General features: G+C 40.9%; 1 protein-coding gene across 3 annotated transcripts in view; it reads left to right on the top strand.

Annotated features, from left to right (window-relative positions):
• Positions 1–21,300, top strand: part of phc2b (polyhomeotic homolog 2b (Drosophila)) — a 39,292-nt gene that overhangs the window by 9,862 nt on the left and 8,130 nt on the right. For 2 of the 3 annotated variants that reach the window (XM_034139362.1, XM_034139363.1), the window contains 8 exons: positions 831–992; positions 1,349–1,426; positions 1,920–1,985; positions 2,706–2,867; positions 3,844–3,978; positions 4,578–4,860; positions 11,705–12,021; positions 12,643–12,907. In XM_034139362.1, the coding sequence (XP_033995253.1) occupies positions 831–992; positions 1,349–1,426; positions 1,920–1,985; positions 2,706–2,867; positions 3,844–3,978; positions 4,578–4,860; positions 11,705–12,021; positions 12,643–12,907 (1,468 nt within the window). The remainder of the gene's footprint in view (positions 1–830; positions 993–1,348; positions 1,427–1,919; positions 1,986–2,705; positions 2,868–3,843; positions 3,979–4,577; positions 4,861–11,704; positions 12,022–12,642; positions 12,908–21,300) is intronic. The other variant, XM_034139364.1, reaches the window with a different exon arrangement.

Here is a 21,300-nt window from a genome sequence, read left to right as displayed (position 1 = left end):
AAGTCAACATCCTCTTTGGTTACTTGGCAACAAGGAAGAGGGTACTTTCAGAGGTGAAGGGCAAAGAGTTATTCTCAATGGATGGAGGTTTAACTGTTATAATCGGGTCAAGGCGCAGATGAGACTTTTCTTGAAGACAATTATTGGGTGACACACTCTATGACCTAAAACTGAAACTAAAATTCCTCAGAACACAATTGGATTTGAAGTTTCTTTTTTTTTAACATGTTTTCAAGGTTAGGATTTAGCTTGAATTAAAATATCCTCCTTGCAAAAAAGTTCAGTTTCCCATCTGCCATTGATTGCTTTGGGTATACAACAATATTTTTTGAGGTTGCATTTATAATAAATATTTAAAGGCTTTGAGAGCATATATGGTTTTGGTTTAGGCTCCTTTTTAAAAGTGATTGACTTTCACTTTTCAAAAGCTGTTTAAACCGTGTATATAAGCACATTGATTTGGAAAGATGAGTTAATAAACTCAACCAATTATTTGACTACCATTTTCTACTATAATTTTTACACCCTGACTGAATTTAATATATCCTAACTTTTTTTCAACATTACTGAACTACCTGATTCAAGATTCAAGATATTAGATTGTCATACGTACAGTATAACAGGCAATTGCACTGTTCAGTGAAATTCTTACGCTTAGCTCTACACACCTAAATATTAAGAAACTATACATACCACCAAATGTATAAGATAAAAACTAGCATTGAAAATGACAAGCTGACATACATTTAATAATTCCTCTCTCAGAATAAAAGTGTGTGATGTGCTGCATGATAAAACAAAAAATCTATCCGTCTATCCTTTATATGCAGGTGTTCCAGCAGGCGCTACACAGACAGCCTAACACAGCAGCACAGTACCTGCAGCAGATGTACGCGGCTCAGCAGCAGCATCTGATGCTACAGACCGCTGCCCTCCAGCAGCAGCACAACCTCAGCACCGCTCAGCTGCAGAGCCTGGCTGCTGTCCAGCAGGTCAGCTAGCGCTCATCACTTGAAAGAATCAATGTCACAGTGTAAAGCTGATGCTGTTATTGTTGCCCTACCTCAAGACATGTTTCAGGAAATGGTACATTTCTCTTTTCTCTCTCTCTCTCTCTCTCTCTCTCTCTCTCTCTCTCTCTCTCTCTCTCTCTCTCTGTCTGTCTCTCTGTCTGTCTGTCTCTCTGTCTGTCTGTCTCTCTCTCTCTCTCTCTCTCTCTCTCTCTCTCTCTCTCTCTCTCTCTCTCTCTCTCTCTCTCGCTCTCTCTCTCTCTCTCTCTCTCTCTCTCTCTCTCTCTCTCTCTCTCTCTCTCTCTCTCTCTTTCTCTTTCTCTTTTGCTGTGTAATAGGCCAGTATCGCTGCTGGCCGGCAAAGCTCTTCACAGAACGGCACTTCATCCCAGCAAACAGGAACAACTCAAGCTACGGTAAGAGTTCAGAGTTGGACCTGTCTCCTAAGAGCCTCGAGAGTTTAAGTTATCTCTGTCCATTAAATTAAATTAAAATAGATTTTGGCACCAAGAAGCTTTAAGGGAACTTTGCGCCACACCAGCCATGTGAGCTGTGCTTACTTTTCTATTGCATTTATTATTTGGTAGTAAGAATGTTCAGAAACTCAAGATCTTGTATTTGTTATGTCTTGGTCGAATGTAATTGGTGTATTGATTTAGATATCAGTAGAGTAAAGGAAGTGCATAATATTGTTTACTTTGTTGACTATGATTAATTAAGTTTGTCAACAACCTTTTCCTCCATGACTAGGACGAGGCAGTAGCGACTTTATTAATCACTACCTGTGACTATATTAACATAAATATTGTTGACAAAAAAGGCAAGACTTAAATGTGGTTTTTAAAAAAGATAATCATTGACAAAAAAAGGACATCAAATGTTATAAACTGTTTGTTTTTATCAATGCAGCAGTTCCATTTCCTGTGTTGCGTGCCCGATATCAGGACTACACCAGCAGCACACCTTAAGAAAAGAGTAATTAACTTACTTAAGTTTAACTTAACAATGATATCAACAGAGTTCGGAGAAAATAACTGTGTAATTTTGGCTCGACTTGATTGACTGAAATGTTTAAAGGTGGGGTATGTAATTTATTTCAGAAACACTTTTTGTTATATTCCATGGAATGCTCTTAACATCCCGATAGCAATGAATATATTAAATGCTTTGACAATAAATACATTAAAAAAATGTCATCTGTGGAAGCCGTAGTACTGTAAAAAGCACGACCAATCATTTTAGCCGGCCCGTCTAAAATAACTGGATGGCATACCTGCCTGTCAGCCTTCCATCTGTGCACAAACTTATCTCGTGCCCTCATTGGTCATGTGCGCGTTCGTGTGTGTTGGAGGAGGGGCTCTGTAAGGAAGTGGCAGATTTTTTCCGGCTGTGTATTTTCAAATTCTAGCGATCTCGAGCTGGTTTCTCCAAAATGACCTACCCCACCTTTAATATAAAATTGACAAACAAAACAACTAAAACGTTCGCAATTTTGATTGACTGAAACTATATTAACATTTACGGTTTTCTTTTCAATGACTAAGCTAGGAGTGAAATGCCAATACTTTTAATCAACTTAAATAAAACAGCATGAGTTTGACTAAGGACATTTAACACACGACTAAGACTAAGTAACAACTGGTAAAACTGACACTACTGTATGACCTAATTATCCTGTTCATCTTCTCCCTTCAGATCAACCTGACCACCTCCCCGGCAGCAGCGCAGCTCATCAGCAGGGCCCAGAGCATAAGCTCCACCCCCACCAGTATTTCCCAGCAGGCTGTTCTACTGGGCAGCCCATCCAGCCCCACGCTCACAGCCAGCCAGGCACAGATGTACCTGCGTGCACAGATGGTGAGACTGCACACTCGCGGGGCATAGCCACTGGCACAGTCATGAGTGTGCATATATGCATAAACACAACCTCACACACATACTGCTTGAATAAATATGCACTATCCAGCTCGTGTTTTTCTCCCCTCTGTGTGTTTTAGGATTGGTGTGTGCTACTCTGCAGTAGTTAGTGCTTGATTTACATTATTCCACCAGAGAAGGTTGCCAAGATAATCTATCTGGCCCCAGAGGGCTCATTACAAGCACAGAAGAGACTGTGTGTGCATGTTTAAAAATGTTTTGGATGTCACAGGTGTTCTCTATGCTTTGGCTGCAGGATCACTTGCTTTGAATTAAGGTTGCTGAAGCATTATTCAGTCGTTATTGGCCTGTTTTGCAGCTGGTTGTGGGTAACTTGTCGTTTTTAACTTGCTATCAGCTGGCATCTGGCACATACTCTGTTTCTGCTTCCTCATTATGACCAAGTACACAGCATTGTCAGATGTGTTTGATGCTGCGGGCAGACAGAGAAAACACATTTGTCAGTTTAGATAACCATCGCTTGAATTTCTTGTTGAGTCTTCTGGTGTTAAATTAGTGCATATGATTTAATATCAAGCCCGATTGTATTAATTTCCATTTTTCTTGCTTGTTTTCCCACACATACAAACATTAGAAGTTCAAAACAGTGTTACTACAAAAATCCATCTAACTGAATAAACGTTTTCTTATTTTGTTAAAAAATACAATTTTGTCAAGAAAGAGATCAAAATCTTGGCACATTCTCTTCTAAGCAGATGAAAAGGGTCCTTTAGCTTAATCATATTCTGTGCCTGAGGGTCATCATAGTCATCTTTACTCTCTCTTAGTGCCCTTCTAGATTTGATGAGTTTGTTCTCTGGCTACTTTCAGTACTTTATTAAAGATTAGTGAAGAACCAATCCCAGAGGCATTTTCTGACTCATGCAGTTCTTCTTCTCTGTGTGTGATGCTTTAGGCCCAGCAGAGTAACCTGGTGCAGGTGGCCCGGAGTCTGGGCCGGGCGGTTCCTCTGTCCCCGCAGCTCATCTTCACTCCAACTGCCACAGTGACGGCTGTCCAGTCAGAGAGCTCCTCGCAGGCCTCCTCACAGGTACATCCATTAGAAAACACTTTCGCACTCAAAATAAACGCTAAATTGCTGGACTTTATCACTTAAAGTTTAAATCGCAGCTCAAATCCTGCACTAAACTATGTGATATGACAATATTTAACAAATATTTGTACTTGCTGTACTGCTCTATTAGAAGAAGAATAACTTTATTAAAAAAACATATATTTTTTACATTACACACCCATAGTTCATACACATGAACACATGCACAAACAGGACTACATGCAGGATAGGAGAGGTGGCAGAGCGAAGGGGCTGCCAGTCGTCTGGTGCCCGGAGCAGTTAGGGGTTCAGAGCCTTGCTCAAGGGCACCTCAGCTAAGGAAGTTAATTGGCACCTCTCCAGCTAGCACTCCACACTCCGTATTTTGGTACGATCGGGACGTGAACCGGCGACCCTTCGGTTACCGAGCCAAATCCCTACAGACTGAGCTACTGCCTCCCCATAGAATGTTTAATCAGACCATTCTTCATTGGTTTGCAAAAGAGTACATGAATAAAAATACTGATAATATCTTGCCTTCAATCCACTCTGTAAATCTGTTTATCAATCATTTCCCATCATTTTGTCTTTCTAAGAATCAGGTCCAGAATCTAGCTATCCGTGGCCAGCAGGGGGCGACCACGTCCTGCTCTCACACTCAGACCCTGCAGGCTCTCAGTCTGAAGCAGAGCCCCGTTCCCATCCAGCCGGCCAATCTGAAGAATCCAAGCCAAGTAGCGCAGGCCTCCACAGGAGCAAAGGGCGGCTCCTCTGACAGTTCATCTGAAGCTGGGAAGAAGGGGGACAACTCAGAACCCCGAGCTATAAACATGAGCCGCAACGTCACATCTATCAGCGCTCAGCCACTGATTGCTCCAGGTAAGTGGAGTCTGCAACCCAACTGCCTGAACAGTTCAAAATAAGGTTAAAGTCTGACCGGTGCAGGCCTCGTAACAGTAAAACGGATCCAAGCAGGGCTTATACCAAGGCCACATGGAAATAATCTTTTTCACAAAGGCTTTAAGAGTTTGGTCTAAGGGTCAATAAAGGAAACTAGCAATTGATTAAGGAGTGCAAATAATGAGTCAGTTAATCAAGTATTACTTTTGATAGCAGAATTAAGGATGTAAAATTTGGGCCGACCACCAAAATATCTCAACAACTAATGGATTGGTTATCATTACATTTTATAGACATTTTTGGACAACCGACGAAGAATTGTTATGATTCTGACAGTCCCTTTTATTTTCCTTGAAGTGCACTAGCAGGTCAAACCGTCAACGTATCCTGTTAAATATCTCAACATGCAATCAAAGACAATCCAGACTTTCCTTTTCAACCAAATACCTGCAAAAATAAACATCAGCCTCAGCTGCGCCTTGTTGCTAATTAGCAAATAAACATTACATGCTACATTTAAACGATGAATAAACTGAACTTTATACCTGCATAAATCAACATGAAAGGATTGTAGAAGTGAGTATGTTGCCATAATGATGTTAGCGTTAGTTTCACCTCACAGAGCTGCTAGCATGGCTGCTAACTCTTGGTACAGGTGTGTATGATAAATATAGACGGTCTGCTTTTTTTTTTAGAGGCTTTGTGTTATTCCGATTCACTGACACTTGATATTCCATAGGATCTTTTTTCTCCTTTATGTTAAACTGGCAAATTGTCTGTCAGCTGCTGTGTGCTTCTCTTTTGAAACAGATGTCCATCTCAAACCTTGAAATAGACTTGGGGCTTCAGGCAGCTGTCATCTGTACAGCAGAAATGTGTTCCTGTGTTTATAGCAAGACTAGATGAGAAATGAGTTTTTACACTTTGCCCTGATAATATCTCTGGCTGTGAGTGTGACATGTCAGTGCCTGCATCACAATCCCATTCTCTCAGAGGGGGTGAAACCAGCCGTGTTAAATAAAATGTGTTGGGCTGTGTCTGGAACAGTCGAGCTGCTTTGTGATTTGGAAGCTGTGAAAGGCACAGTGCCACGCAAGAGTCTTTCTAAATCACTTTGAATGTCAGCAGCTGTTTTTTTGTTTTTAGTGTGAATGATTGTGAGTATGCCAGCAGTACAAGCCGATTAAATCAAATCTGGACCCGTTTGTTTGCAAGATAAGCAAAGCATTATCACATTTTCAAGAGGCTCCTGATAAGACATCACATTTCACAGAAATGTAGGCAAAAAATATATGTACATGTGCTGGGAGTAGTAACTGTGTTCACCCCTAGAAATAATGTTGCTTTTATGTGTGTGTAGTGTATGTTGTGGGGCGTGTGTTTATGTGTGTGTCTGCAAGGAAGGGAGGGGGAGTTGGGATTATGTGAGCGTGTCAGTGCACAACTGTGTCATGCTTTGTTGCAGTAATGGATTCACATCAAATGAAAGGGAGGATGGAGGCTGCAAATCTGGCTGCATGCTGTCTGGAGAAATTAACATGGGTTGCCATAGCAGCAGGCCATGAGGGACAGGTGTGCACATGAGATGCAAGGAGTTAGTACACTGCACGTGAGGCTGTGTGTCCGCCTGATGGGAGGATTCAGTATGAAAGCTCGGATTCAACCTGACAGTGACTCGGTCATTATGCACTTTATTTGCAATGTTGTATCAGGGGAAGGCTTTTCTACTGACATGCCACTGTCTCTTGTAAATCCAAAATGTCAACAACTACTTTTATGGCTGATGTTTAGTGTCTTGTTATGGCCAATAGATAGGGATATAAACAATAACTTGCTGCAGGAAACCAGTTCTCTTAAAAGGAGCGTAATTGTTACATTTAATACTAGAAAGGCACTCCAAGTGACATCGGCAAAGCCCATGCCCTGTCTTGCAATGTTAATAAAAGTAAAAAATCGATCCACCATGTAAATGGATCATTTGTGGGCCATACTACACCCCTCCACCAAATGTTGTTAAAATCAGACCACTGACAAACAAACAAACCAAACTGAAAACATAACCTCCTGGGCACAGTGTATTAATGTGTTATTAATAAGTGTCACACATTTATTCATAAACACAATTCATCATTTTTTCTCTCAACCTAAACTGGTTTTGCTAGGCTGTAAAAGAAAACATTTGGTTTAAATGTTGACCAAGTCTTCATTACCAGCATAAACAGTCTAACAAATTACAAAAACCTCCTCACTGGCTGTTTCATATGAACTTGTTTCGCAAAAGATAGCACTTTAACAAGTTTAACAAATAAAATGGTAAAATAATATCTTAATAATTAAAAAAACGTCTGCAACTAAGCAATGTTATTGTGAAAACTATCATGAATCAAACACATCTTTACTTTATTAGGGTTGAACTTGACTCAGCAGAAATCATTCTGGTCTGATCTGAGAGAACAATAGAAACAGAAGAGATGTGACTCATTTTGTTTGGCTATTTTTGCTCATCAATGTTTTGGCAGACCATTTTAGAGCATTGTCTCTGCTACTGTGAACATTACCATCATTAAGAGTCGGTCCCCTGAATAGGATTTGGACTGGAAACAAATGTTGCATCTGGCTTGTTGCCGTAAGTGTTTGTCATCGCCTCCTCTTGGCACTAAAGATTCAGCACCTTATTATAAAAAGACACAGCATGAAACCCCCCAAAGTGCTGGCAGATTAAAAGAACAGATATGCACTCAAAATCTGACTTGGCATAATTATGTAGCTGCTAGCAACAGAAGCAGTTGCCAGTTTCACTTGAAAAGGATTACCAAGAAATAAGGAAAACCACTTAAAATGTATAACACCTTCCTTTCTTCTCTCTTATCTTGTCTAATAAGAGTAATTTGGTTTTCTCCCTGAGAGCTTGCCAATGTGTTTTGACATTAACGTGAGACGGCAACAGTTTTTTGTCTGAAACTGTGGAGTGTTGAAACCAAACAGGAACTGGATTCATTTAGGAATTTAATTCTTTTGATGATGATCTGTATTAGAGTGAGGAAAGATGGTGTAAAGCCTGCTGCTGCTCTGTTGTTTTAGATCGGAATTTGTTTCATGAGTGAAAGCCAGAGTGGCAGTCGGTGAGAAAGTGGAAACTCAGGGATTTTCCAGGGCCTGGTTCTACAAACCCATCGGGGACGTTAACTGTCCTCCATCGCAGGACATTGTGCAACAACACGCAGATAGAGTAGGAGGTCTATGGGGTGGCCACTGCCACATACTGAATTTTGTATGATTGCATGCGTGTGTGGGTGTGAGTGTGGGGGGGGCGGATAGGTCATTCCAGTCCTTAACTCCAAGACCTTGAGGGGGAAAGGCATCTAAAAAGATTCCCCTGTGTTCCTCTTCTTCCAAGACTTCTCTCTGTTCCTCATTAGGGGCTTGAGAAAGTTGTCAGGATACACAGGGAGGGCTGGTGGTTTCCGTTGTGTGATGATTCAGAAATCCCCCTCCTATCATTAACAAATGCTGGAATCTGTTGCTACCATATGATTCTGTGAGATCTTGATAGAAAGTGCTACTATTCAATTCTTAACTGTTCGAGGTGCATTTTGAATCATGTGTAGGTGGTTGGTTTTTGTAGTTTCTTTCTTTTCTTATTTTATTGCCATATTTTCGAGCACATAATCATTAAAATCATTAAAATCATTAAGGTCAGGTTAGTGCTTTTATTACCTTTTTTAATCGTAAAGTGTAAGTTGCTGCAGTTGGAGTATTTTGTATTTTCAGTGACAGAATATTAGATAATAATAGATTCTTTGAGTTCTTTCTCATGAGTTCTTTCTCATGCCCTATTGTCACGAGTAATGCCATTTTCCCATGGTTTTTATTATCTATTAAATAGTTTCCAGTTTGTCTATTTTTTTTTATAAATGTAAAAGACAATGTGAAAAACTTAAATTACCCCCTCAGAGAGCCCAAACGGACGTCCTGTTTTATCTGAACCAAAAGTCAAAAACATTTCTTAACTATTAAATTATTGAAGTTATTATGGTAAATGTGTTTTGCTATTTTCGCTTGAAAAAGGATGATGTTTAAAAAATATACAAAAAATATTTGTTGAAAACTTAGTTTTCTGTTGGTCAACTTCTCCATTGATGGTCTAATCATCCCAGATCAGGGCTCCTATCATGTTATTGTTTCTCTTCATCTTTAAAGGTCCCATGACATGCTTTTCTGGTTATTACCCGTCCCCTTGTGTGTTACAGTATGTAGCTTTTTCTGCATGTAAACGGTCTGCAAAGTCACAAACCCTCAAAGTACACCCTGTAGCGAGTACAATTCTAACACAGAAAATACCTGTCTATGCTGCCCCAGAACGCCTCGTTGGAGATTTTTCTTTTTCCATTTTTTTCTTCCTGGTCATAGTGACGTAACGCTGCGGAGCTCCGCACACACACACACTCACTCAGCCTTATCTCTTCTCAGCCGCGGTGCTGCGCGGAGCTCCGTACACACACACACACACACACACCCACACACACACACACTCTGAGCTCAGGCTGTGAGTGTGTGTGTGCTCAGGCTGAGTTCCGCGGTGTCTCGCTGTCTCGCAGACCCTACGCAGCAACCAGGAAACAACACCAGTAATCCAGCTCACACTGTCCGCTCCTCGAGCCTCAAAGGGCGGAGCAGCGAGCCCCGCAACGTCCCGCCAACACGGCACCCAGACCCCACGCAGCATTCTCATCTGTTTGTCATTACTGGTGTCATTTTCTGGTTGCTAACAAACGCCATTGTAACACATAATCACTGATGTTCCGCTGTAACGGTGGTAGACTAATCAGAGCACAGTGGGCTCATAGAGAGGGGGGGGCTCCAACAAGCCGTTTAGGACAGAGAGTGAATACACATACTATACAGAGATGCTGTATGAGAAACCAATGTGATTTTGGAACATTGAACAATGTAAATCTATTCTAGTATACCTCAACAATGGAAATATGATCAGTAGAAATGCCCATGTCATGGGACCTTTAACATTGCGGTTTTCTAAAAAATTAATATTTAGGAGTTTTGTAGAATTTTTTTTCAAGAGCAATTCATAACTCCTCTTACAATCAATTATTTTTGACACCCTTAGGTGTAGCTGCTTATCCATGATGGATGTTATCTTACCCCAAAGTGCCTGTTTAAATTGCTTTTCAAGCCTGAACCATCTTTCTAAGCTGACATCTTTAATTCTATTGCTTCTGGATGTATTCACCCATCCTGGGCTCATATCCATCCTTCTCTGAATGAGCAAATGAAGGCCTTCACTTTTGAAGACTGAATAGACAGATTTTCTGTTGGTGGGTTTCACAGAGTCTCGCCATGTGAAAAAGCAACCGTTTTCAGCATTAAAGGGACAAATGGCATGCACTCTGCTGGATAGAAACATGTATATATTCCACAGCAGGGCACAGACTGCGGTCAGAGCCTCGCAGGGAAACTTTGAAACCAGATGGAGCCGATCCCACAGAAAACATCATGAAAAGAACAGGGTGGGGGCGAGGGGGATTTGAGACAAACGCTGATGTACTTGGCAGTTTTCCATAAACTGATTTATTAGAGGGTTTATTAACATCACGAACACACCTCCATGTTCACACAGCTCAAAAGCTTATGTTTTGTACTGTACAGGAGTCACTTCTTGTTTGGGTTAGAAATGAGTCAATTAGTTGTTAGTATTTCCTGGTAGAGTTGTAAAAGATCAAAGAGGCAGCAGAGGGGCTTGGAGCTCCTGACTCAACATTAACTCCATACAGAGTGTCAGAGCTCTGCATGTTGGTTCCTGGAGTATTTCTAATATTAGACTAGCCTTGGGATACTTCCGCTGAGCAACTCTCGCCCACTCAGACATGCTCCCACAATGCAAGATTGATGCGCTGTGTCTCGGGCTTTCCAGGCAAGTTATGAGCTCAGGATGTCTTTTTACCCACTACAGCACTGACAGGTGGTGACAGGCCATTTTGAAACGTTTTGTGACTAATGGTCAGACCCAAACTGCTACAGGGAGCCTCTCTGTGCACCTTTCATCGAGCTCATAATATGACATCCTGTCAGCAAGGGGCACACAGGTGAAGGGAAAGCTACAAACATGCTTTTTTGTGAAGCAGGCTACATTTGTCATTGCTCTCTAATATATAGAGTGTGGTGAGTTGTCAGCACGCATGAGATAAATGTTGCTCATGCTCTGTCACAGATCTCACCTTTTTATATAAGACAATAATGTTTGACAAGACTACTGCATGCACTGTCTAATAAGAAAATAGGGCTGCAATGATTACTCTTATAATAGATTGATCTGAAAAAAAGCCAAACGTGACATCAAATGCTTATTTCGTCCAATTAATGTCCAAGATATTGAATTTGCATTAACAGGAACCAGTACATGTTTTCCATTGTGGCCTTATAAACAGTACAGAGATGACCATAATTGTTTGCTTAGTTTCATCACCATGTAATGTACAATTCTTACTTTGTCAATAGTATTGACAAAGCAAGTATTTCATATATTATACATATTATATAGTATTGAAGCAATAGTATAGTAAAACATGCTATGAATGTTTCCCCTTTTCCACCGTCTGTGGCCACATTAACACACGGGTATAAGCAAAAAAGCAAAACTGCATACCAGTTGTCTAAATGAACCAAATACGATAAGTATATTTTGTAGGACCTAATTCAAATGGAAATTGGCTTTGAGGAAGTATGTCAAGTGAACTATCTGTGGGTGGTGAGCACAGCAGTAAGCTGAATTAATGAATAAAAAAAACAAATGTTTTTCTCGTTCCAGCGTACACTCATATCCAGCCCCACTCCCTGGTTCAGCAGCACAAGCAGCAGCAGCAGCAGCAACAGCAGTTTGTGGTCCATCAGAGTCAAGCCTCCCAGAGGGCCGCGGGCCAGCTGCTGCAAACAGCCTCCATTCAACCGTCTCAGCACCCAGTTCCTGTGCTGCCCAAACCTGCTCCGCACCAGCCCTCCATGCCCAGCCAGCAGGCCACCATATTCCACTCCACCATCAGCCCCCACGCCCTCCACTCCTCCCTGAACCACGCCAAAGCTCAGCCCGTCCAGCTCACTGCCATCAACCTGCAAATACATCCAACAGTGAGTACACTTGCACACCACGGTCTCAAACTAATGAGAATGATCATAACTTTTCATTTAAATGTTAATGTATTCCATTTAAAGTGTTGCCAGCATCAATGATAAGGCAAAGGTCATATTATTGCCTGTAAAAGCTGGCACAGCCTCACCTTGCTTTGTTGAAAATGATCTACTTCATTTAAAAATATTTGAAAAATGAATTAAAAAGAGGACAAACGAAGGTAAAACTAAACATTTCTCCTAGGATATATCTTTTTCCTGGCATCATATTATTCATTGTTACCAGAATTGCTTCTTAATGTGATTCATTGTATTTCTCCCACATTTGTTTCTTACGGGACACGACTTTTGATCCTAACATTTTGTGTTGCTCACTCTCTTGATTTTCCTTTATTTTAAAGTAAGCAGCAAAACAAAAGCTACCGTTGCAACAAAACCCACACATTCCATTTCTACTCCAAGACATACATGTTAAAAAAACAGAAATCTTTGGCTAAGAGATTCCTGGTGTGATATTTTCCAAGCTCAAATAGTTTTTAGCTCATGAGTCACTGAACACTTTCTTCACTGTTGCAGATGTACTTTCTCATGTTTTCCTCTCTCCCTTGATAACCATCATAGGCCTCCCGAATGCTTCACGACAATAAAGATAAACCGACCTCACTGGTGGTCAGAGAGATGTGTCCACCCCCTGCCACGCAGCAGCAGCAACCACCACAACAACAACAACAACAACAGCAACCGCAGCAGCAGCAGCAGCAGCAGCAGCAGCAGCAGCAGCAGCAGCAGCAGCAGCAGCAACCTCCTCCACCTGCACCATCTCAACCCACCAAGCCTGTCGAGCTGCCCAAAGTCGAGCCACCCACACCAGCTGTCCAGCCACAAGGTAATGACTCAGCATGGAGAACTCAAACATTTCGGTAAATACACTTTAGTCAAATAGCCACTGGGACTAGGAAAAGTGGTTGAAAAAATGTTATCTTTGGGCCAAAAAACTGTTTATTTTTGCACCACTCTGCTTGAGTTGGCCATCTATTTGAACTTTCATTGAAGGACCATAAAATCAATGCTGGTGTTTACTTGTAATTCAGAATGTGGTGTGTCTGCAGCACATTTCGTTTCACTCCTCTGTCTCTTATTGCTTTGTTTTATCTGCGACTCATCTGAGATGCAGCCAAATAGCTCAGCTGACCCACAATTCACTCGGCGCTGCTCAAACATTTAAACTCGACATAAGCCCTGAACAGCAGAACAATAATGCACCCAGACTCAGACTGTTTTTATTATGTTGTTGCCTGTACATTACATTGGAGACATTTGAGCACACTTGGTCACTGGTTTATTGTATAGTATCGGCCTGGCTGTTGCACACAATGCAAGGGAGACATCATGTTCATATTGTGTTCGCAACCATTTACAAACATGAAGGTCGGGGTAAAAAGTTATGATGTAAGTTCATACAACACCACCACTAACTACAGCCTGTATTGATTGGTGTCAACAAAACCACAAAAAGATGATTAATTACATGGCTTTTTTTTTATTGCATTAGATTTCGCAAGTTTTCAGACAAAATATGGTATATCAGAACATGGGGAGACTAAAATGACATCATCTTGGGTCATTTACAAAGAGTCACAGGACATGGATGTTGTTGAAATCCTGGTATTAGGGTTGATGCTCCACAGCTTAATTTGGACTTGCAGGTGTTTCAAATAAAAAAAATTCTTCTTCACTGACGCTAAAGAACCTTTTCACAGTTCTCATGTGTCAGTCTGTTCTGGTGTGGGGTGCATGGTTAAAATATACGATCAGCTGACTATTATCTGGATCAATCAGTGAACCTCTACTGAACGCTATAAGTTCAATATTTTGTACACATCTATTCTCTTGGATTGCATTCGATTGTGTAGGTGTTCAGGCTAGTTTCTAAACTTAGGACAAACTGATTTGGAATGGGGAATGTCTCACTCTTTTTGTATTGAGGACATCCGTGAAAAGTTACATTAATTAAATGTTTGTTCAATTTTCTGTATTTTTTTATGTGCACACATTGTAAGCAGGGTATTTGGATCAAAGATATAGAGCATGTTCAGATGTTTGGCTCGTGGTCAGAAGCTTTGAGTGTTAGTGTGTTACATGCTGAAGCTTGATTTTTCTTGCTGAGCACCAAATTATTTTGTTGTACTTTCTAAATGTTCACCCAGATTCAGTTTCCAAAGTGATATTTCTCCTTAGTGGTTGGAAGTGGGGCTAATGTGGTATTTATTGTAAAAGGAATCATTCTGCAGACCACAAATCACTGTTTATGAAGAGTGAGTTGGTTGTGATTCTCACCACTACTGCAGAAAACTATTTTTATAATCCACTGGCAGGGGCTGATGACGTTGGGTACAAAGTTTCAGCTTCTTTACTTTCGGAAAATTTATCAAAAGCAGTTTTCCTGTCAAAGTGGCTTATTGAGTAAACAAGGCTTCCAGCTAAAAGATTAACTGCACCACATTTCTTCAGACACTTCTTTCAAGTATTTAAATGAAAAGTGTGTAAACAGAGTTAGTGGGTGTTACATTAACTAATGAACATGCATTACTGAATATATAATATATACACTGCATTGAGGACTGTGAATGTTCTTTTAGTATTTTGGGGTTTTATGTTGTGTTGAGTCAAACATCAGAGCTGCAAAAATCAAAAATAGAAACAGCTCCCCCCATACATTTGAATGATGGGGCTGTTTCTACTGTTTACCTCACGATCATCATTACAACATTTTTTATTTTCAACTTGATAACATCGGGATAGCGTCACATCGTAGAATTGTTTCTCGTAGCTCAAATCTTATGAAAATGTAAAACTTTAAAAATCACAATACAAAGAGTAGTAAGTGCCATGTTTGTAGGAGGTGTCTTGTCCAGGATCATATTTAATATTTTACCAAAACAACACACACCCCACAATTACAGCACCTTGAACTTTTTCATGCCGTACACCAGAGGTGGAAAAAGTACCTAGAAATTTGAGTAATTGAAGCAATTTGACACTCGGCCTCGATTATCGAGTGTCTGGCCGATAATCGAGGCCGATATTCCGCATTTTACAGATTATCGGTATCGGCCTTTTTTAAAATCAAATTGCCGATACAACTTTGGCTCTGATGCGGGCGTTTCTCTGGCTGCAGTCACCACTGTTCACGAGCAATGTCCCGCCCACAGCGCTATCTGATAGGCTATTACTGAAGTGTCAATCAACACTGAAGATTTTCTGGGCTGCAGCCAGCCAGAGAGGCGGGACCTTCTCAGATTACAGGCAGGTGCGAAGAACGCAGACACAGACAGAGGCAAGCAGCAGCAGTGAGCGGTGTTTCGGAGGTAAATCAGTTGAAAGCCGAAGTTCAATAAACATCCCAATCCCCCTATGCTGAAGTTGCAAAAGCACCACGATCTTATGATCCAATTCTATCAGTTTCCCAGTTACAAAGGGACCGGGGGGGGGTGGGTAGCGTCTCGCAGCGGAGAAACTGGGACGACTGGGACTGTGACGGATGCTAGTGGAGCCTCGCAGCAACTCTGCTTTCTGCACCACAATCTGGTGCTGCTGAATTGGGACTACTAAATGAGTGAGACTCAAATATCAGAAGTTCAGAACAAGTTTTAGTAGTTTTTATTTTATTTTTACTTCATTTACTTTACTCAGGGTCACAGAGAGGAAACCAGTTTTAAGATGTTGAAAAGTTCATTAAACATAAAAAGGCATTTCAAAGAAGTTGTGTTATTCTACATTTTGACACCAAGATTTTCTGATTTTACTGCAAATGTATATCTGTTCCAAATATCGGTTATCGGTCTCCTTGATTACTAATAATCGATATCGGTATCGGCCTTGAAAAAGCCATATCGGTCGATCCCTAATTTAAACAAGAGGAAAAAAAACGGAATACTATTGTGCTGTTTAAGCAAAGCAATTTTAATAAAAGGCTGTGCATTGACTTTGACTGGGTTTAACCTGTTAACCCCAAGCCTGTTTTTCAGGTCTCAGGCTCGAAAATGACATTCCCAGAACAAATGACTATATCTTCACTTCTAAAAGGGGTAAATTAATAATCTTTTTTCTCAAAGCAATGATACACCTGTGAGTTGGATGTAGAAAAGTCAGAATCAATATAGAACTTTTTTATTTTAAAGTAAATTCAGATTGAACATGTAAATTATTGTTTCCGTCCAAAAAAAAAACATTACTTATAGTGAAAACCACCCTTGAATGATGGGATAGTAGACTAAAAGCTTTAGCATTCCAAACTATAACATATAATAAGTACCCTATATCAAGATTGATGCAAAACAATCTAAATTTGACCTTTTTAGAGAGGTTTAGAAAAAAAAAACACCTCTGGGTGGATTTGCCATATCTCTGGAACCCATTGGTCGATTTTGGTGATTGACACCTCTTTTGAACCGTTAGAGCCAATAGAATTGAGGGGAAGTTCCTAAATCCACCTACACATTACCATTGAGGAGTGAGATTGATGCGCACGCAGTTTGCCCAAACCGAAAGCTACGTTACGCTCTGAAAACTGAAAACTAAAAACTAGGCTCATTGCCATAAATATTACGATGGATTATCAGTAATCCTTTCAAAGGGACACAGAGACATTGGATTAACCTTCAGCAGCGTTTATATGTGTTTTAATGCCATTGAACACAACTTTTGAGTAGAAAACAGCAAAGGTAAGACATATTTGCCGTTTTGGCCCAGTAAAGTGAAGTTGTGTGTTGTCTTTGCCAGCCTTCGCTGCCGCGAGTTTTGGTCGCTCAGTGATGATACGTATACCATTGGAATCTCAGCTTTCAGGTGATATCTTGTTTAAAAAGTATAAAAGATTGCTAAAGTGAGTTATGTGCTAAGTGCGTTAGCACTCTTTCTCTTAGTGCTAATTCAGAGGCTCTGCATTAGGCTTGTGTTTTGTTTCGGTAAAAATTGTTCATATCGTCAGTTATCCGAGTTTCTTCCCGTTAAGTGAGTATGACACATTAATAGGTTGTTAAATGTTAAGATGCCCTGAGACACAGTTTCGTGAATATTGTTGTGTTTAACAGGTTAAGGTTATTGTATTTGTATGAGCTACAGTAAACAACCTAGCTACCATCTTCTGGCAATTACTTGAAAATAAAATAACATACAGTCAGAAAAAAGCATGTTAACAGTTGGAATTTATTTACATAATTTAACATCTAGCTTTTTGTCCTCAGGTGTAAAATATTGTGTAAAAAATATATACAGTCTGGAAATGTATACAATTTGAAAATATGTAAGAACCCTGTGTCTTGTCAAACTTCTCTCAGAGGGGGCATTCAGCAGTGGGGGGACTTGGGCCATACAATCCCTCTCTGTGCCCCTGTTAAATTAAATACATGCGTTGTTGTCTCGTGATCATTTGTCGCTTTTAATGGATCGTATTTATATTTTTAACACTTGTCGGAAATACAAATTAAAACGTCAAAGCCCCGAATGTTTTTTCTGTAGCCCCGGACAATTCTCCCTCAATAATATAATACATTAACCGTGCTTTACCTGAACCTCATCATGACACTAGAGAGGACGGCAGGATTGTAATTTCCCGTGTTCAGTGAATGCAACAGAGGCAAAACACCAGACCAATCAGAGAGTTGCATGGAAATAAACGTGTGCTTGTGTCATTCAAGCTCGGCTCTGTTATCCCTTTCACACCAAGGCTTTTCCCGTTCTAGCTCCGTGCTAGAGCTTTTCTGGTTCAGAACCGGTTCTTCGGTTCAGCTCCCGCTCTGTTCACACCGCTCAGAGTCCGACTGGTGCTGCCGCTGCTGCGTCATGACGTCACAGCTTACGTCGCTGATTTTCTCCCCAACGGCACTAACTACAACAACAACGGGGGGGGGGGACTGCGTTGGGTCGATGATCGTGTTGCTTTTAATCATACGAAGCCAGATTAAATTAAATAACGACTTCTCCAACCTTATACTTTTCTCCAGAGTGCCGTGGTTCATTGTTTATTAATGTGTTTCAGCGGCATTTACCGACCGCTGCAGTGCTGGCTGCTCTTCCACGGGAGTGTATTCTCCCGTTAGCTCCGGGTTAGCTCACACGGCTCTAAAGTATTCACTGTCTGACTGTCACACAAGCAGCTGATACATATCCCCAGTTCCCCTTAAGTGAATGTGTGTCAGTCTGAATTGACGCTGTTTGGTGTCAGTCTGAATTGACGCTGTTTGGCATCACAACGCTGTTATGAAAGTTTCTCTGGTATAACATGGGTGGTGTTAGCATAGCAACCGAAGCTAAACTGACTACTTGCTAAGCCGTTTTCTACAGGCACTTTTTACCGGCGTATTTTTCATTATGATTCTACTTGTGATAGTCGGACATGACAACCTGTGCAGCCCATGTATTGATTCCATCCGATAGCTGCTATAATAACAAACAAAACGTCTGCCTGCTCTCCACAATGATCAATAACAGCGAACGGATGGTCAAAGTAAGGTACAAATAAACAGAATCACACGAAGCCTGGTGAGTGTTGCCTGACTTTGTAAAGCGTGTTTTTTTTTTTTACAAGTGGGTGGTTGCGTTCTAGTCACTTTGCTCAGCACTACTGCTTGTTACAACTTTTATTTGCCGTACTCGCCTTAACTGTTAGCTCAGGTTAATCTCGCCCCCCTCCGACGTAAGCGTGACGTATGCGGTTCTTGCTTCTAGACGGACAACTTTTTGGTGCTCGAAACGAACCGGATTCCGGAGCTTAGAGGCTGCTCCGCTGCGGTGTGAACAGGAAAACCCGGTGCTTTTCAAGCTCCAGCTCCGAACCGGCCCTGAAAGTGTGTGTGTGTGTGTGTGTGTGTGTGTGTGTGTGTGTGTGTGTGTGTGTGTGTGTGTGTGTGTGTGTGTGTGTGTGTGTGTGTGTGTGTGTGTGTGTGTGTGTGTGTGTGTGTGTGTGTGTGTGTGTGTGTGTGTGTGTGTGTGTGTGTGTGTGTGTGTGTGTGTGTGTGTGTGTGTGTGTGTGTGTGTGTGTGTGTGTGTGTGTGTGTGTGTGTGTGTGTGTGTGTGTGTGTGTGTGTGTGTGTGTGTGTGTGTGTGTGTGTGTGTGTGTGTGTGTGTGTGTGTGTGTGTGTGTGTGTGTGTGTGTGTGTGTGTGTGTGTGTGTGTGTGTGTGTGTGTGTGTGTGTGTGTGTGTGTCAATAGAGCATTTAGTGTGATTGAGCGAGAGAGAGAGAGCGCACGGGACCGTGTTGTTAGCATCTGGTTAGCTAGCTGCACTAACGGACATAAGGAGCTGTTTCCACAACAAGCTGTAGGAGATTCCTCTCCTGTCAGACTGAGAGACTCAGGTGAGCTAAAGGACTCTCTGAGTGTTTAGATAGTTAACTATATGAAGTTATCTCAGTGGGTCTCAAACGGTTTGGTCACGAATTATTCAAAAGAATATTTCCGAGGCACACCTTCATATGATCATTATAGTTATAAAAAAACAGTTATGAAATACTATATGCCAGTAAAACAAGAATACAGTTTAAAAGGAGAGTGATTTGTAAAATATCCATAAAGAAAAAGAAAATCTGTTTACAGTTCTGTTTCAGGGTGTTGAAAGATGTATCCATAGATCTCTTAATTTTGCTCTCAAAGTGCACCAGATTGATGCATTTAACCTCAATATTTAAAAAAATAAAATAAAATCTTCCCGGGGGAGCATGCCCCCGGACCCCCCCAGAGGAGGTGAGGTCCGCCCCCCACTTATAAGAAATTGCTGATTATCGAGCCTCCTACAGTCGCAGGTGTACTGTGTATGTATGTGCGTGTGGGGAGTGTTGCAGTAGAACATTCCACTGTAGCGCCCGGTACCTTAATGGGAAACCCTACATGTTTGAGCAACCTCTATGAAACGTTAAGCTACCCCACAGCACCCCCAAAAGAAAATCTCTGGCGCCGACACTGTGGGCTAAACCCCTAATGTTTCCAGGTCCAGGAAACGCCCCTGGTCAGGCTGAATCTGGAGTCACTCTTCTCCCGGGTTCCCGGTTGAAGCATGTGTTCATCATGCAGCAGCCTTCTAGTGTTAGCCTCTATGGGAGGAAACAGGGGGGCGGGCCTCTGTAAAGCTTCTCTTTAGCGGGTCTGAAGCAGCGGTGCAGCTCAAACACGGTCAACAGCGGCAGCGCTGTGTGTAGGATCATTACAACCACAAACAAAACGCAATGTTTTCTCTCTGAACACCTTGGAAGTTGGTAAGAAAGCTTGGTAAACGCTGGAGACTTTTAACATAACGAGGCATGGCGTTTACTTTCTCTTTGTGGGGAGCAGGGGCGTCGGTGTTGTGTCTGTGGGAGTCACGCATGCTGAATTTACTGTTTGTTATTGACCGTCTGTGTGTCAGTAGGTCACTTCAAATGTTCTGCTGATAATAGACCAGAGCAGTCATTTAAAGCAGCAGGCAGGTGGATATGACCGCATACTGTTTGCATGTAGCTATAATGTGATGATTGTGTGTCTGCTTGGACTTTAAATAATATGACCTCATGATCATACACAGCCAAGTATCTGTTAAAGAGCTCTTATCTGTGATTATAGAAAGAGAAACTATTCTAAGCTTGAAAGAAATAACACATTATAACATCTAATTGATTGAAGTTGCAGCTACTTATATTATTTAAGTTTGAAGATATTTAATGATTAAAATTAAGTAATTCAACCCTTTTTAAATAAAATAATAGTGTGGATTTACCCTCCTTTGCTGTGCGTGTGTCCTTACAGTATTTTAATTTTCAATTAATCTGCTGGGTATTTGAATCACCTATAAAATGTCACAAAATACTGAAAAAATGTTTCTTCTAAGTTCTTCTTAATGAAACCCATAGTGATGTATTTTAAATATGTTGTTTTTATTAAAGTAAAAAATAATCACTTATGAGAAGGTGAAATCAGAATATGTTATATATTTGTAATTGAAGTTTCAATCTGACAATTAATCTAGGGCTGCTGATTGTTCTCTCGACAAAATGCCATTAAAATGTAATAAAACTGAAAAATAATTAATTAATTATCCAGAGCCTAGCGTGACATTTTCTAAATGCATGCCTGTAATTGGGACCATTTGAAAACACAACATTATTTACATACAACAATATGACAAGGAAATGCATCAAATATTCATCTGTGAAGGAAACTGGGGGGATGTTTGTATGTTTGCTGGACAGAAATGCTTAATCAACCCCTCTTTTAGCTCTAATTTCATTCATAGAACCCACCAGTGAC

Source organism: Trematomus bernacchii, unplaced genomic scaffold (genome assembly GCF_902827165.1).
Source record: "Trematomus bernacchii unplaced genomic scaffold, fTreBer1.1, whole genome shotgun sequence".
NCBI classification, from domain to species: domain Eukaryota; kingdom Metazoa; phylum Chordata; class Actinopteri; order Perciformes; family Nototheniidae; genus Trematomus; species Trematomus bernacchii.
Note: the sequence above shows the minus strand (reverse complement) of the source record. Positions and strands in the feature narration are given on the sequence as shown.